This window comes from Petromyzon marinus, chromosome 20, assembly GCF_048934315.1.
Source record: "Petromyzon marinus isolate PM22_M1 ecotype Great Lakes invasive population chromosome 20, UKy_Petmar_22M1.pri1.0, whole genome shotgun sequence".
Lineage (NCBI taxonomy): Eukaryota > Metazoa > Chordata > Hyperoartia > Petromyzontiformes > Petromyzontidae > Petromyzon > Petromyzon marinus.
Genome location: NC_133686.1, coordinates 8102504 through 8120879, shown reverse-complemented (window position 1 = coordinate 8120879; position 18376 = coordinate 8102504). Strand labels below are relative to the sequence as shown.

Here is an 18376-nt window from a genome sequence, read left to right as displayed (position 1 = left end):
TGGAGCTCTGACACAAGCGGCGATTGTGCTACCGCTCGACCACGTCGCCACAAAAAATGGACTCACGCTCGTGACACATGCATCGAATCATGCAGGTTGAGAATCAATTCCGTACAATTCACGCAAATGATATACTGATACTACATGTAATCTGGATGCTGCCATATTGTGCTGGTATCACACACTGGACTTGCAATCCAGAGGTCGCTGGTTCCATTAAGTCTCTGGCACGGCAGTTGACACAATGGGTAGGTTTGGTAAACATCCCTACACTGCCTATGTCCAATCAGCAGCATAAATGAGTACAGCACAGTCAGTTGATCATCAGGTCGCACGTAAAGCGTGGCTACATCCACCTCTTCCAAGGTATTTGACCAATGTGGAAGAGAAGGCCGGGGCTTTATGAAACTTCCCTGCAGTGGCATAATCGATCAAAAGGACGGCTGCACTTTTACCTGACATTTAAGCTAATGGAGCGCATGGGGTGAAGAAAACTGTACGAATGAAAAGAAAAACAATTCATATCGTGTGGCCCACATCGAAACCGGTCATCTTCACAGCGGCTTTTGGCTAACCGTCGAACAAAGCCGGTCGTTGCATCGCCCGCTCTCAGATTCACTCCTGAGGCTGTCTGGAACGCTCTTCCTTCCGATACTATGAAACCATTGGAGCTATTCACTTTTAAATCTAGATTGAAAACTCAATTCCTTCGAACTCCTTTTTTTGTTTAGTTTGTTGTCATTCCCCCGAACCTCTGAGTAGCACGATTTGCTACATATGGTACGAAAGAAGTTCAACGTACATTCATACAACAAACTTTTTCCAAGAATACATCTGTGGCATAACCCATCCTACTCATCTGTTGTGATTTGATTGACATGACTTTAGTGTAAGCGTGTAATATTCATCAAGTGTTTACTAACATGCAAAAATTGCGTCACAAGAATTTAATAATATCTATGCTTAGGTCTCCACAATACCACAGTTGTAAACAAGGCAAATTGTAAGCACATGTGATAAATGTCAAAGCTGTGGTTTAACGACGAGAGAGGCAGGGGGAGCCTTTGTCATTTTAGTGCAAGGCCACCCTATGTGGTCTGCCCAGACCAAAAGGTGTTATTGATGAACAAACCCGACTCTGATTTAAAGCTTTCGTGACTGCAGTAATTCATATTCTTAGTTCTTTCGGTAAAGTCACGTTGAAGGGAAACAATAAAATAATAATATATATATAACAATAAAAATTCTCACGACGTTTCGACCAAAACACAAACGGTCGAAACGTCGTGAGAATTTTTATTGTTTTATATATATTTTATTATTTTATTGTTTCCCTTCAACGTCGACTTTACCGAAAGAACTAAGAATATAAGCCCGACTCTGCTGATGAGACCCAGAAGGTCAAAACCGGTCCAGAGTTTAGCGTGCTAAGATCCAATGTAATGTTGGTCTGGAATGCCAATATTCCAATTGACAAATACTTTTTAATATATATGTAGAGGTGCATAATGGATGTATGCTGAAATTTATTGGTCGTACATATGTATACATAAATACTGTATGTGCGCTTTTATATATATTTGATGAATAAAAATAGAAATACCGTTTAGCCCTCTGTCTATCCCCTCCTGGGTGAAGGCCATAGTGCAGTTGTGGGAATTGTTCGAGTATGATTTTTGCAGGATCCAGCCAGCCCGACTCTAGTCGTGTGGTTCTATATTTAATTAACATTCAAAATTAGCACCAGACCGCCACAAACTATTCCTTCCATAGGATTACTTGAAAAGGCGTTATTTGTATTTTACTCACGTGTTAAATATCCAGCAACATCAGGGACATAATAGTTTGTTTAAGTGATCCAATGTGAGTAGTTTCAACATTTGAGCCAGGACACCAGCAAGAAGACACTGGCCAACTCCTTAAGTGAACAGTTAATATCCCAATGCGGGAAATTCACTGAGGCTTTATTGGATCATTAAATGACATTGCTGTTTAAAATAATCTTCGTTTTACTAATGCCACCTCGGCGAGAATAACATAACTGTAGATCCAGGCCACCCAAGGGATGCTGCTGGGATGCAGTGGACAGCATCGTGGATTTGCAGTCCAGAGGTAACCGGTTTGGCCTCTTGGCTTTGCAGTTGAAACGGTGGGCATGTTTGAAAAAAATCCACCCCCCTGTGTCCGCCGCCCATCAGGATAAATGAGTACACCACAGTTAATCGACAGCTGAACCTTAATGGCGGGACCCCGGGGTCCCATAAGCCCCCGGCTCTTGCGTAAAACTGCGTTGCGACGTCATTTTATGTCTGTTGAAGGCGAACAATACGGCGATCTGTTCCTCTCGACGAGCCCGACACGGCAATTTGGCAACGACGGGTGCTTGGTGAAGAACGAGAGAGGATTGATTTCCGGTGGGTCGCGGCGTTTATGGGCACGGGGTGGGACGGAGTCGCCAAAAGTAAATAAATTAATTCCGATTTTTGACTTCCGTTTATTCGGGACCCCGGGGACCCGCCATAAGGTTCAGTTCGCGTGAGGTACAGTGCGGGTACCACCACCTTATGTGAGACATCTGGGCAACGTGAAAGAGCATGCCAAATTCTCTGTAGAAGGGCGATATTAAGGTCTCTCTAGTGGAGCCCTCTTTCTGCCAGCAATGGCATGAGAAAGTAACTGCCGAGCTGTGCCAGGCTATCCCAATAACAAAGTATTTTGCTCAAGCGCCAGTCATAGTGACCCCCCCCACCGTACTATTAAAAGTTAATTTCAGGTTCACCAATCTATAATCTATTCGTACGCAAATCAAGCCAATACATATGAATAGTGTGTACACTCTATGGCTGGTGATCACGGAAAGGAGCACAATGGGGGGGGGTGGGGGGGTGGGGGGGATCTTAATAATGTACATATGTTGAACTTCTTTCACCCCCTACATAGCCAACCGTGCTAATCGGATGTGTAATGACCAGAAGTGAGAGAAACACTGCCATGGCCAGGGTTTGAAACGAGTGACCAAATGTACATAACGTGCAAGCACTGCTGAGCGTCACCACTTTAAAAAAAAATCCAGATTAAAAACGAATTTCTCTAAAAGTTCTGTCAGTGACTAGTTTGTTGCCCCTGCCCGCACCTCCGATAAGCACGGTTGGCTATGTATGGTGCGACAGAAATTCAGCGTACGTACACACACACGTACACACCTCGTAGATGTCGAACTGCTCCGCCAGGTCCCGGTCGCCGCCACGTTTTGCCAGGTGCCTCTGCGCGATGGCTTCCATTCCTTGTTCTTCGAGGCAATCCGTCACGTCGTAGAACGTGTCCTGGTCTGGAAGGACTGCCAGGGTCTGCATTGCAGACGGAGGAAAACACACACACAGGCGCACGATCATGCCAAGTCTGCACATCAATAATGCAGTCCACCACCCCCCCCCTCCCCCTTATTATTTGTCTCGGCGACGCGTAGCAGCACTTTGGAGATTTTCCATGATTACACGATAGAGTGTTGGGACCTCGAGCTCTTTTTTTGTGTTTGCAGGCCCTCTTGCAATTTGATAAGCACCGGTTGAGCTCAACCCACCGGAGCCAATTAGGTGGTGCAGGGTTATAGTTCCATTTTTTATTTTTTTACATCATGCCCACACGACGACCTAACCCAAACTAAATTAATTATTAATCACAATATTGGTCGTGAAAGCCCGTGCATATAATTTAACAAGTCGCTTTAAACGAAATATGCTGACGTTTTTACTCCAGTAAATTCACATTTCCAGGTTATATCAGAAGAAAAATGTGATTTGTATAAGAATCTAACTCTATTTGCTACTTAGCTACTTTCCGCTAACTCTCGCAGTCAAGTGAAAGGTCTTTAATGTATCTGCGCATAGAGATTAATTGGGTCCATACAACCACCTAACAATGAGGAACACTCCATGGCTTTGTTAAGGCAGTGTAATTGACTCATTTGCTGAGATGTTTTTGTTACTTGTGCTTGTGCACCACTGAAAATGAAGTATAACTTTTTTTTGTTGGCATGTTAAAATTGCCAACAGCGGCACAATAACGGAACCGGCAAAATCAACAGGGAAATTTGTCTCTTCCATTCCGCCTTCTATGTTAACTACAACAGTAATTTACAGACCTGTGTAAATTCACTTTCTTGATGAAGTCTTCCATAATCATCGAGGGTTTTGACCTTTCTGGTCATTGCAGGTTAGTAAAGACGGGGATCACGACCAGTTCAGACATCACATGCTATAAATGCTAGCCGTGGCCAGTAATCGAACTCCACTCGCTAGATTAATAGCACAGTGTGCTCACCAGCCGCGTCACCGCTTCCCCCCACATACAAACCCTGCACCTCGTTGCAGCCTGGCACAGCACTATAAACCCCGCTCCCACTTGTACACATTTTGCAAAGTCTGGCTTGTGCCAGTGATCGAGCGCATTCTGACGTGTGAGGTCAGTCCGCTCTGGCCCCGTGCGGGTTCAAGCGCGGACGCTCGCGAGCGCGCTCGCCGTTGAGGGGCTACCGCAGACGGCTCTTGACAGGCGAGCGAAATGTTGACAGCCATTGGGGCTGGCCTTCACTAGCAGGCTCCATCGTGAGAGGAAGAGGAGGAGGCGGTGGGGAGTGGCTCGACTGGTGGCTCGCACTGCGTAGTTGCCAACCGGTGAGTGTCCACAGGCCGTAAAGCAGCTCGTATAAAACGTAGGTCTCGAGAAATGTTTTGTCTGCCGTCGCTGAACCACTCACATCTGATTGTGCATGGAGCCACACAGCAATGTTTTTGGCCTGTTGTGCCTTTTTATGATTAAGCGTTGTTAATTCAATATTACGTATTCTTTATCTATGATCTGCTGCTACTCAGCACAAGCACAAGTGCCATATAGCCTGTTTATTTATAAGCTCAGAGCCAGGATCCAGAGCTGCTAATGCACAGTTTTCTGGCAATGGCTGCATGTCTCCATCCAATCAAAGCAGCACTCTGTACGTTGTAGCTCATCAAACAGCTCTGAAAAGCTTCCAGTAGGTTTATATAGTTCATTAGAATAACAGGGTCTCACATATAACGCCAATATATTTTTGATAGTTGTAAATCCTACACCTATAATATTTTATGTTCAAGATAGCTTATGTAAGGTGTAAGGACATACGCTGGATTTTATGCCAAGCAATTTATGCCAGTTTGCTGGTTTTTATCTGCTCACAGTTCAAAATGTTTACTCAAATGCAGGTCTTTACATTTGTGAAATTTCAAAGCATTTTTGACGCAAATTTGGCTTATGCCCTTACCCTATCTCTAAGCTCGATTAAACATGAATAAATTATGGTTGTAAATTCTATATTTATAAATTAAAAAAAAGCTGGGATGCACCCAAACCAAATTGCAGACCCTGAGGGTGAGAGAAATTAGGTGAGAAGACATTAATATTTTATGAGAAAACAATGCAATAGGCCTTTCATTTAAGGTGGAGTCCACATAAAGACGTTGCTCACTTTAATTAGTGAGCAATACCGCATAGACTAGTCAGTCTACAGTACATCGATCATGCCAATTAAGCCATGCCATCAACAGGAAATGCTGAATCTGCCAAATGCGGCATAGACCAGCATGAGGATTGCTTTAATGTCTTAATGTGGTGCAGTAGTAAATACCTTGTTCAGAAGCGTCATGGCAAAAACCAGCAATTCTGTGTCAATGCCATCCTTCTCATCCAAGATGGCCAGAATGTTGGACCATGGCTTAACTCCTGGAAGAATAAAACGATTACACATTACAGACCCATTGTAAAGCAGTCACATCACGTACACCCACTTTCAATACATCCATATTTCATTGTTCATATGAATTCATTGTCAAGTAAGAACTCGGAAAATGTTCATATGATTAATATAATGAATTTAATTGATAGACCCTTGTCAAACCACGGCTGGATGGAGGCTGTTTTGGTCATTGGGGGTTGTCTGACCATACCTCACTTTCATAGGATTAGATGGTGAAGGTAAATGGTAGAGGTGCGAGCTGCCATTGCTCGCTCACGCCACTGCTGTCAGAAGGGCCTCTGCTGCTCTGTCGAGCACCCTCCAGAGGATCAGTTGGCCTTCGCTTCCACACCGACCAGACAGTGCGTAAGACGTGGGAGTACCCGGGGCTTTACCTCACCACATGTGACCTGTTGATCAATTCAACTGTAGTGGGGACTCATTTATACCGCTGGATGGACAGGGATTTAAAAAAAAAAAAACTTGCACCAATGTTTGAACTGTCGCGCCGCTAACGCTATTACACCTTTATGTTTCATGTGGTTATATAATTATGAAATGTTACTGAACAATAAAGTTGAAACCAGTTCGTATCCTATCTTTCCTTCAGGGTGAGCCTTTGAAAAAAAAAACAATGAAAAATGAAATGTCCAAAAGCCCGCGATGGAAAATGTATGATTATAGTTAAATCCTCGAAAATTATATAATTCTTGTGTGTGCCTGCAACAACAGCACCCATTCACCACTAAGTGGTGGTGATGTCACCTCAGTGGCCGTGCCAGGCTCCGTGCACTCTAAGGCCAAGCACAGTGGTGAAGGCTTGCTGACAGGAGGTTAAAGGGCAGACCAGATGTTATGGGTTTGCAGGAAAAAGTGGACACACACAGACGCCCACGTGCACTCTTCCCAACACGCACGTGTGCGCATGAACGGAGCATTTCGCCGGTACCTGATTTTCTGTCCGTTGTGTTTACGGCCTTGATGAAAAGAGGCGCATTCGACTCTGTGTACTCCACAAACACGACAAGGAGCTTGAGGGCCGTCTTCACCACAAGCCGGAACTGTGGAGAGAAACGTGGCGAAGAGGAGGGGTTGTAGGGCCAGAGACAAGGGAGTGAGAAACAATACAGAATGATAGTCGTCATTCGTGCTTTTCAATTTCTATTGTGAAGACTCTTGACAATTCATTTACTTTATTTATTTTATTTACTACTTATCCTTCTTTCGCTTATTCGTTGCGCCCGGTTGCACTTTATTTTGCGCGCGGTTGCAATTTACTCTGCTCGGCCGGTGTTAGCCGCTGAGGTAATGATGGGTTTCTTTTCTCATTCCTGTTGCTGCTCCGTGCCCCTTGTACCGTTCCGTTGCAATGTGCACTGATGCCGACTTTATTGGCACGTGAATTTAAGTTTAATTGTTCTATTGAATCCTTTGGAGCAGTCTAAACCGTGTAGTCAATTTAAATTATCTTTGACTTCACCGTACGCCCATGTTGCCGTGTGTACGCACAATTTCAATGTTGCTCAAAATGTGTTTGCAGTATTGCAGGAAATGCTTAAAAGGTTAATGTGAAACACATTTAGAAACAGCGTCCCTTGAAAACTAAAACGCAAAGGGGTCTTGCACGTCGTCGTTTACAAGGGGTGGTGCGGGGGGGGGGTGGAACAAAAAACAATTAAAGTTGAAAATAAAGCACACGTGTCAGCTCTCCGTGGGAACTCGGTCAACTGCAAAAAATCAATAAATAATTCTCGAGAAAATTTGGCAGAAATTGGTGGCCAGCTAGTTGCACATTAAATGTTGGCGACTTCCCAGCAGTAGCCTGTCTAGAGGTCATGCACAACATTCACTGGAGGTGTCCTATTACTCCCAAAACAAAACAGCTAACTTTGTTGCATTTTATTCTGGCTGCCAGTAGCCTGACTTCCACTAAACAAAGCCCCCATTAGCGGAAAACAATGCCCTGTTATCTAAAACTGGAGTTATATACACTATTTGAAGCAAGTTTATTTTATGCTTTGGCGGAAGCTTGGCAGGGTATGCTGTATTTCTTTAAGCTTTATGTAAAATAGTCGTAAATTGTAGGAAACTTAAAGGGGCCTTAAGAGGGTTTATGGCATTTTTTTGGTGCAAGAAGGGGGATTAACCGTATCTTGTTTAAAACAAAATCTGTAATTGAACACAAAGTCCAAAGACGATCTGATTGCAAACAGCTAAGCTGTAACAAATCGATCAGTATAAACCAGTGCAGTATAAATTGTGAACGGCAGACCAACTTTCTTCAGCAGGGACACTTGGTGTGTGCTTTGTTTATTTTTACTTCACATTTTTTTGCGCTGTTAAGAATCAATGCTACAAATCAGAACAAAGCAAAGCACCTCCAAAATGCTCTCCGCATGAGACATCAGGAAATTTACAACTCATCTCCTTCACACGAATTAAATAACATGTTATCCATCACAAGCAGTGGGCCAAGTAAACAAAATAAAATACTACGATGAATTAATACATGTGGTAATAATAACAATCACCTGGATTTTCTAGCATTTTGAGTAAATAAATTATATTCTGTTCTTGCATATGATGGCAATATGCTCAGGAGCTAAATGCCAATGTCGAGGCCTGCTAGCCATGAAAGGCCTTCAGGAGAGAGTTGGTGTAGTTCTGCCGTTCCTCCTCTATTGAAGGAGCAGACTACAATACTGTGCTTTTAATATATTGTCCATAGTTTGGGTATGTACAATAGCTTCCAAAATAGAGGTTGTACTGTATGATCACTCCCAATATGCAGTCTACACTCAGGATGTACTGTTTTGGCTGCATATTATATGAATCCCGTTTAAGCAGGTGAGTTAACAGATATAGATATACATTTTTTAAAGTACATTTTGCATCTTGGCAAATATAGAACGACTGACAGGTCTTCCATGAAGGAATTAAGAAATATCCCTGAACGCACCAAACGTCTGAAGAAACCGCAGTCTGGTTAGTACGTAAATGGGAGACGACCAGTAAAAATCAGGTGCTATAGGTTTCGGCTAAGCCAAAGGTGGACTGGAGGCAGCAGCATGTCATTGTTATTCTTCAATCAGCCTGGACATGGCTTTGATATGTTTCGCCTTGTGTGGATGTGCATTCTCCAGGTATTCCAGATTACTCCCACACGGAAACAAAACAATGGATGGCAATGGCCCTTATGTCACAATTTAAGGATCCTCCTGAACAAGAGTCTTGAGAATCGATGAGACTTTCATGGGTAAACAAAGAGCATGAGCACACTTATCATAGAAGTGTGTCACCATTGTAAGGGCCCATCATCATGGCATAACCAGTTGTAGGTTGTTAGAAAAATCCCACAATGTTTTGAATGCAAGGGGACTATGGATAAACTGAAGCAAATGCTGTGGAGTTATAATAGCCAATAACTTTTAAGTGGCAATACACAGTGTATCAAACGTATTATACCGTTTCCAAACCTACGAGCTATTAGAAAGTAACTTTATATTTTTAAAAACTAATTTTATTTTACCAGGTAAGGCCCACTAAGCTAAATAGCTCTCTTTCAGAAGTGACCTGGCCACAAATAATAGCTCAATTAAGTACCCTATCATGTGTTAATTTATAGCAGCCAACACTCAAAACACACATTTCTAAATGTGGAGGGAAAAACCGGAGGACCCAGAGAAAAATCCACATGGCAACAGGGAGAACATGCAAACTCCAAATATACAGCAGACGTCAGGGTCTGGATCGAAAGCATGACCCCCTGTATATCAGGCAAGGTAGTTAACATCTCGCCAATGTGAGTGCCCTTAAGATGGGGTAGGTTCGCGTCTGTTGGCTGGAATCTATTTGTGGCCCAGGTGATGTAGTGAATGAAGCCGGGGAAAGGCGCTCGTTCGCTGCGCTCTGTCCATTAGCGGACAGCTTGATATCGTGCACATGCTGTGCACAAGGACCAAATAAAACAGGTAGCATAGGTTCTATCCCGCCTCTGTTGTTGTTTAAAATGGTGCACTTGTGCGTAACATTGCCTGCTGGTCTTTTGCACAAACAAACATGAACTAAAAACATATTTGAAGCGAGAGGCACGCGTTAATGTACGATGAAAGTTTGAGTCGGGGATAAGTAAAATAAAAGTATAAAAAGGATAAAAATACGAAAACAAGTTCATAATGTAGGTGAATTGTAACATACGAATGCAAGTTAGTTAGATGGCATCTAAGAAGGTGGAGTGACATTAGCAAGGAGCAACATTTCTTTTAGGGTGGTTGGAAATCTAAGAAAATTTGGATTCTTGGAATCTGAGGTGACTCAGTTCAAGCTCCATCTCACCCCCCTCCCCCCCCCCCCCCCCCCCCGACAATACAGTTATGTGTTGTGAACTTGTGTGTTGTGAACTTGTGTGTTGTGAACTTGTGTGCAAAGATCAAAAAGGCCGCCATGCGCTGATTTGTCGATATTTATCACTTCCGTGTTATAGTATGGCCAGCCCAACCACCCACTATTAAGTGGGCAGCTCATATTCATGTAATTCCAATCCAAATAAATATTCAAAAAATGGCAGCAAGTACATTTTAACAGGCACGAAGGCATACGGATGCATTATCGGAAACTGTTCTTGTGCTTTTTTTGTTGCTTTCGGGCGAAGGACACTATTCTTCATCTAAAACATTCACTCTCTTGGGACACTGAGAGAGTGAATGTTTCGACGAAACGGCGCTGCTTTCTGAAGGCAACGTGGGAAAGGTGGACGGAAAGACTTGTGGCACTTGCAGTTCCAGGTGGCTTGGCGGGGGGTGGTGCGGATGATGAGCAGAGTGCATTCTGGGAGGTGGCTGTGTATATTTCTGAGCACACAAAACCGCAAAGGTCGCTTGAAAGAGAAATGTAAATGTGAAACAGGTGGGCTTCCATGCGCGTGCACATGCAGGGGCAATGCCACGGTCTGTAAGGCCTCTCCCGTCTTAGAGGATCTGGCGTCTAAACACCCCTGCACCACACTACCAGATCCCAGACATTTGTTTTTGTTATGCGTCAGTCTTTTTTATTTTATTTTTTATGAGAAACAACAGTCGCATTTGGTGTACTTCCGTAATTGTCCTCGCTTCTGCTAATGAAATCTAAATAAACCTTGCCAGTTTCTGCATTAGTAACTTTATGCAGGATATACAAAATATGACTGCTCGTCTATGATGTATTCTGGTGAATATATTACGTTAATCTGTGCGAGTGGAAAGCTACACAGGCTTAAACAAGCAGGCCACTGCAATGTTATTATATTTCACGAGCAAAGAGACCGACGAAACTAAATATATATTTCCATTGGCAGCACTTTTATTGCAGCTTTCCACGTGTTTCTCTCTCCCCACCTCTTGTTGAAATGATGAATGTGTGAAATTATAATTCAAAGATACAGCAGGGGAAGCATGTGCATTTGAAAACAAATACTATTCTGCTTCAACGCACTCCAACTGATGGAAGAAAAAAAATATTCATGGAATAGCAGCTAAAATATCAAAACAAGGCTGCCGGAATGACAAAATAATAAAAATAACTTTGGCTCGTGAAGTGCACAGTATTCACTCTACTCTCGATGAGAGGGAACAACTCAGAGAGGCACAAGGAACCATAGACAGGCAGGAGGGCAGCCACGCCGTCAGCTGGCGCCAACAACGATTGCCCAAGCTCTATGGTCCTCTGCATATTGAGGTGTTGTCGACGAATTAATGAGTGTTCAAATGTGGGAGAAGATTGGAGCACCCGGAGAAAACCCTTGCATTCAAAGAGGAAACACTCTATCCCATACAGACGGAACAGGTGGAGTCCACACATTTTCTGTACCGTCTTCTCCTGGTGAGTCAGGGTATAGGACCTCGAGAAGGGAGTTCCACAATGTTTGTGCGATCCACCAACCCTAGCCCGCACAGTGCTGGATCACAGGTGTGATCGAAAAATCCGATCATCTTAAATCTTCCTTGGTTCTTTCGGTAAAGTCACGTAGAATGAGAATAAAATAATAAATTGATAAAATAAAATAACAATTTATAACAATTTATTATTTTATTCTCATTCTACGTGGCTTTACCGAAAGAACCAAAGAAGATGAATCCTTGCAGTCACGAAAGCTTTAAATCATCTTAAATCTTTCAAAATCTGAAATTCTAGAATATGAAATCAATTGCGGGGGGGGGGGACACGCTGTCCAATACAGACGGAACAGGTGAGGTCCACATTTGCTGTACTGCAATGATGCCTGTGGGAAAAAAGTTTGACGACATTTGAGCAATCCACCAACCCTCGCCTCCACAGTGTTGGATTACAGGCATCCACCACCACCGCCCCCCCCCCTCCCCCGGCAAAAGAGAAATTGGACCACGGACATCAGGGAACATTTGGGAATGGCATTGTCTGAGCCTGTGTATTGGGAGGGCCTCATCCAGCAGTACACAAATAATCATCAACAGTCACGGTCAATCCACTGCTGGATGAAGGCATCCGCAAGCCACTCATGATTCGTATGATGTAATAATCCACCAGGTATCTACACACAAAACTGATTTCATCGCTCCAGCTCCTTGGTGTGAGTCATCTCCATTATTGTTGTTATTCACCATCGCCCCTTCTAGCGCATCCTGGGCAACCTCACTCACTTTCCTTCGTAGTTTACACGATGTCATTAACCTGCGTATGTTCACTAATCCACATGTTCCTCTTTGAGTCTCTCAAGGTAATTCCAAGCATGAATCTGAAAGAGCCAAGATTATGAATCTGTCCGTGCTTATCTGCACACTTGTCGCACGGAATATTGAATCGATCTCATGATAGCAACTTGTGAATTGTTGTAGGCGACTCCTTTGGGAGCACCTTATTTCACAAGGTGTATAATTATACAGATAACCATGGAGTTGAAAACAAATTATACGTAACGTGCGTTCAACTACAAGTACCATAATATATACTTACTCTAAAATAGTAAGTATATGTACGTATGCACATGGAGAGAATGGGTGGCAAGTGTGAAATCGATGGAAAAGAGCAAAATTGCCAAATTCTTATGTCATCACCAAAGAATTATGAGTGCAGCCATGCTTACAATGCCTGTGCATAAAATAACAAACATTCCTCAAACATTAGAGCGCTTTCTGTCCAGAAGGAAAGAGGTAACCTCATCGCTAAACACTCCACTGCTATGGGTCCTCTCAAGGAGAGGAACACAGAAGCTGTTGGTGTGTCGGCAGGCAACAGCCACTGCACTGAATAGCAACGGGTTGACGTAAAGTATCCTGATAACTTATTCTGGGCAGTTTATTGTTTGGCAAGATTTCAGGTGCAGGCCGGATTAGGGCAGATGGGTGGAGCTTTGTTCGAATGCAGAGGGTGTTGCATTGAATTGCTGAACAAGCCTCCGCCTGCAGTTGAGACTCGGTTGGATACATTAATCCAGACTGCCCATTCAAAGATGGATTCAATCATCATCATCATCATTATCGTGAGCCACTATCGATGGCACTGATGGATGAAGGCTTCGCCAAGCCACCGCCGCCTCCTCACACCCCCGTGCGATGCAACAATCTACCTGGCACTTTCACGCGAGCGGATTTTCATCGCTCCGTCCCTATGCCGGACGTCCTCTTGGGTAAATTATCTCCTTGTGTTGTTCTTCTCGGCTGCTGGGCCTCATCACTCGTAACCACTTGTCTTGCCCAAGCAAACGAGCTTCTCTTATCGGTTAAGATAATGTCTTTAACCTGTGTGTATATGTTCCCTAATCTTTCCCTAATCTTTACGTCTCTCAATGTCATTAAAACCAGGAAACTCTCAATGCTTATTTGCACACTTTTAACGTTTTTCTTCAAATTTTCCGCGCTAAACGCCCATGTTTCTGCTCCAACTATCGTAGCAGGTAGTCATTTATTCACATTATATTCTTAAAGTTATTTATTTACATTAGCAACTGTCTGTCATGGAGAACAATACCACAAAACATAATATGCATCATTTATTAAATTAAGAATATTCTTTTAACTGTTTATTTCAGAATTTGAAGAGAGAATGTGAGCTACTAGATCCATACACTGACTAATTATTTAGCAGTTTTACTGTAAAAAAACGAAGTTAATCCTTTTTAGGTATTTCTATTGGCCCTCCAAATCACTGCTCAAACAAAGCCAAACAAGGCACTGTTCGAAGCTGTCAACGGCTGAAATTGAATACAGATGCCGCTTCAAAAACATTGAGAGTGTTACTATGCGCTGATATGCTCAACCCTGAACGGAAGTTAATGCAACTGCCATTTTCAAACACATATAGACGAAGTTGATAAATAAAAATCGGTCAAGGTAAACAAAAACACAAAACATTCGAGTAAAACTATGGCTGAACTCATCGACGACTGCAGTCTTATGCTTGTGGAAAATCAATCAACGTTTGACTCCTTGAATTTAGAGGATTATACTCTTTGGTTCTATTCGGTAAAGTCACGTAAAAAACAACAAAAAATAAAAAATTCACGACGTTTCGGCCACAACACAAGTGGCCTTCATCAGGTGAAGGGACCAGAATGTCTAGAGGACAGCGCTGGAGTGAACACAGCCAAGCTCAGACCGTGACCTTTAAGCTGTGTGAGAGGAAGCAGAGCGCCTTGACAAAGGAATTAGCATAAAAATTAGCATTTAATTGGTGGACTTAGCATGATGAACGATGTACAGGGGGGGAGCATGTGCAGACCGGCGAGGGGGGGAGGGGGGAGTTTACCTATTGATGGTGTAAAAAGGGAATTTAAGCAGCTGCGAAAGTTTGGGATACCACTACTTGAAAAAAGATACTGTACCATTGAAAATTAGTTTAATGTTTGGTTTGATTCAGAACATCTTTCCAATGGTTGCTTAATTTGAAACCATCCGCTCGGTTGAAATTGTGTCTGGGTTTTGTAAATCTGAATTGCCTCGTGAACAAATCTCTGATAAAAACGCGTGGGTTTGCAAAGAACCTCGGTATCGGAGATATAATTTTCTCCTAATTCCTTTGTCAAGGCGCTCTGCTTCCTCTCACACAGCTTAAAGGTCGCGGTCTGAGCTTGGCTGTGTTCACTCCAGCGCTGTCCTCTAGAAGAGAAAATTATATCTCCGATACCAAGGTTCTTTGCAAACCCACGGGTTTTTATCAGAGATTTGTTCACGAGGCAATTCAGATTTACAAACACAGACACAATTTCAACTGAGAGGATGGTTTCAAATTGAGCAACCATTGGAAAGATGTTCTGAATCAAACCAAACAATAACCTAATTTTCAATGGTACAGTATATTTTTTCAAGTAGTGGTATCCCAAACTTTCGCAGCTGCTTAGATTCCTTTTCACACCATCAATATGTAAACTCTCCCCCCCCTCCCCCCCTCGACCGGTCTGCACATGCTCCCCCCCTGTACATCGTTCATCATGCTAAGTCCACCAATTAAATGCTATTTTTTATGCTAATTCCTTTGTCAAGGCGCTCTGCTTCCTCTCACACAGCTTAAAGGTCGCGGTCTGAGCTTGGCTGTGTTCACTCCAGCGCTGTCCTCTAGACAGGCTGGTCCCTTCACCTGATGAAGGCCACTTGTGTTGTGGCCGAAACGTCGTGAATTTTTTATTTTTTGTTATTTTTTACGTGACTTTACCGAATAGAACCAAAGAGTATGGATCCTTACAGTCACGAAAGCTTTAAATCTAGAATTTAGAGGATTAGCTGACTTCTGATGGGACTTCTGATGGGACAACCCCCCCCCCCCCCCCCCCCCCGCATAACGTTGACAGACAGCGATGGAAATCAGGGCCATTGTGAAATCTGCACCGGATTTCACGACACTGGAATGAACTTCAGTGCCTGGGAAGCGTCTACCCAACACACTGGCCCCGTGTCACCGATTCCGAGTCACCAATTCCATCTCCGATTTCCACCTTTTCCGCAACAAGGTATTCGACTCTCGTCTGTTTGATTTACATTTGCATTACGGAAATAAACCTACTCCTCAAACTGCTGTGGTTAGAAGTGTTTGGCGAATTAAACGAAAAGGTTGGATGAATGTTCTCTTCCTCTTCTGCACAGGGATTAAAAACGAGAGTGAAACTCAGCCTCAAGCCTATGGCTGTACATCATTGCTTTACACAAGAGAGCAATGCATGTCACCGAGGGACTAGCATATCGAGTGCACAGCTTACCCCTCTCAATGCCGAACACTTTTAAATAGTGCTGCTGAACTCCACTACCAATGACCCTGCACTCAAGTCTGGTATGCCAATGCATTTACATATACGAGGTGCATTACTGAACCTCATTCACGTGGCATATGTACGAAGATTTGGGGCCGAGATGGAATGTTTTGCCCACACCTACTCTTTTGCAAGGAAACTAACAGTGCAACCAATTTTTTTTTTCCCCATGTACATCGCCCCCTATCCTTCAGTTATCCATCAACCCCTTGGCATCTGCTACACCGCTGCACTTGAGTTCCACATCGCCAGTCTTTTAGTTATTAACCACGGAAACCAATTACGTGCAAAAGAATAACCGGCAAATAATGGCGGGGGCAATGTACAAGAAGAAAAAAAAAACGTGTGTGTGTGTGGGGGGGGGAATTCGTTAAAGAGCACGGTGGAAATGTCCAGCTTTTGTCCTCAGTAAATGTACCATGTTGCCACTGCTAACAGCGGCGATTTACATGCGAAATTTGGCGTTCCTGCATTAAATCCAATAGCTTTGAATGCTGCAAAGTGTGTTCCATGTCCAACCAGTAAATCGCTCACAATGTAAATCCTCCAAGGCTTAGGAAGTATGTTTTGGCGCCCTGTGGCGTGTTTCCCATCGTAGAATTCCTTTACATTTTGTATAATTGTTCAATTCTATGAGCACGAATGGCTTTGTTTGCATTTTACAGGGTTTTTCAATTTTAATCGACGTTTATGATTGACCTTCATGGCAAAAAAATAATCACATCTTAAAATGTTAAATGTATCACTAAAATTACGATGAAAAGGACATCAATAACTTTTTCCATAGAATGTCTGCTAATGATAACAAGAAACAAATAATCACCAGGAATACAAATAAATCATCTACCAAAGCTCAAGGGAATGTGAACAATGGCAAAGAGGTATACGAGCCTGGCTTGGGTCTCTGACAGATGATGTTATATATTATTCTAGCATTGAGTACTTGCTAATGTCACCTTTAGTAGTGAGCAGGTAATGGGTTAGTGGTGGACATGGTGCTGCTGGCTTTACTGGCCTTCATAAATGCAGCTCGCTAACAGCACTTTCACCCAACAGTCCGTTAAGGCTATACGGGGGGATCTTTGTATTTATCTTTGCTGGCTTTATCGATTATCAAGTGCACACTATGGCCCTAACACTGTCGACTCTGTCAGCATGTGCTCCAATTGGCTTCATGCGGGAGATCTTTGTCTTTGTTTAAATACGTACACGCAACACAGTGACTTCATGCACATTAATTTTTAGATGGTGTTCGCAACACAAATAAAGCATCGCACGTAAAAACTAACATTATTCATACTATTTGGTTCTTTAGGTAAAGTCACGTAGGTAGAAAAATACCGAAAGAACCAAAGAGTATGGATTCCTGCAGTCACGAAAGCTTCAAATTAACATTATTAAATTAGAAAAATAGCAGTATTTTGTCAGATTTACAAACCGTATACACAGAATGATCTTGAATCAAGTCACTGCCACCATCCACAACTGCCACCCTCCACCTCTTCAACTTCAACACCGCCCTGATTTGCATCCTTGCTGCTGAAAGGTACCTTTGATGCGATGAGAGAATAGAGCCACTGCACAGTGTCGTTGTGGGCGATCACTCCATTCATGCCGTCCACGTACAGCATTATCTGGCCCAGAGCTGCCGGAAACACACATAGCAAAGGTTCAGGTAGAGGCCAGGTACAGGGTCATGTTCAACTTGGATAGTAAGGATCCCTCTGCAGTATCCAAGCACTTCAAAGATGACTCGTACAAACCTGACAAATGCATAAAATAAATAATGGCCATGCATTTAATCTTTTAGTAAAGCAAAGGCAGAACAAATTGGAATTATTTAAGAAGATAAAAACTTTTTTTAACTTAATTCCAAAGAGTTGAAGTTTGTTTGTAAATCTGTCTTTTGTCATTAACCGCCACCCAAACACAGTGCATAGCAATGATGGAAATAATAAGCATGGAAAATTGCCGATTATCAAACGTGGCTACATTATTGTACAAAAAAATGTGCTTCTACTGCAATGTGAACTCGTGAAAAAAAACACATTCAAGATGACAACGTCGCATATCCGATTCACTGGGGAATGTGGTATCGGTGGGTTAAGTAAAAAGGTCAGATATGTGAACACCTACAGAAAATAGAAGTTACATCCACGCACAAACATTGCCGTGAGTGTGGTCGCTTCATTGGTGAAGGCGAATATGCGATGGTCGGATATGGAATTTTGTACTGTACTGTAATGTTTATTTAAAGGATTGTGCGAGTTCCTGTGAGTTACAATTAGTAATAACATTAAAGCCACTCAATTTCCAGAACTTCACACAAAAACCGGTTAAAAATACCAACGTTTTTT

At 42.9% G+C, this 18376-nt stretch overlaps 1 protein-coding gene across 8 annotated transcripts in view; it reads right to left on the bottom strand.

Annotated features, from left to right (window-relative positions):
• Positions 1-18376, bottom strand: part of LOC116944038 (FH1/FH2 domain-containing protein 3-like) — a 174099-nt gene that overhangs the window by 58564 nt on the left and 97159 nt on the right. For all 8 annotated transcript variants that reach the window (XM_076068281.1, XM_076068283.1, XM_076068284.1 and 5 more), the window contains exons 6-9: positions 17570-17664; positions 6717-6828; positions 5660-5754; positions 3204-3347 (exon numbers count right to left, since the gene is read on the bottom strand). In XM_076068281.1, coding sequence (XP_075924396.1) covers positions 3204-3347; positions 5660-5754; positions 6717-6828; positions 17570-17664 — 446 coding nt within the window. The remainder of the gene's footprint in view (positions 1-3203; positions 3348-5659; positions 5755-6716; positions 6829-17569; positions 17665-18376) is intronic.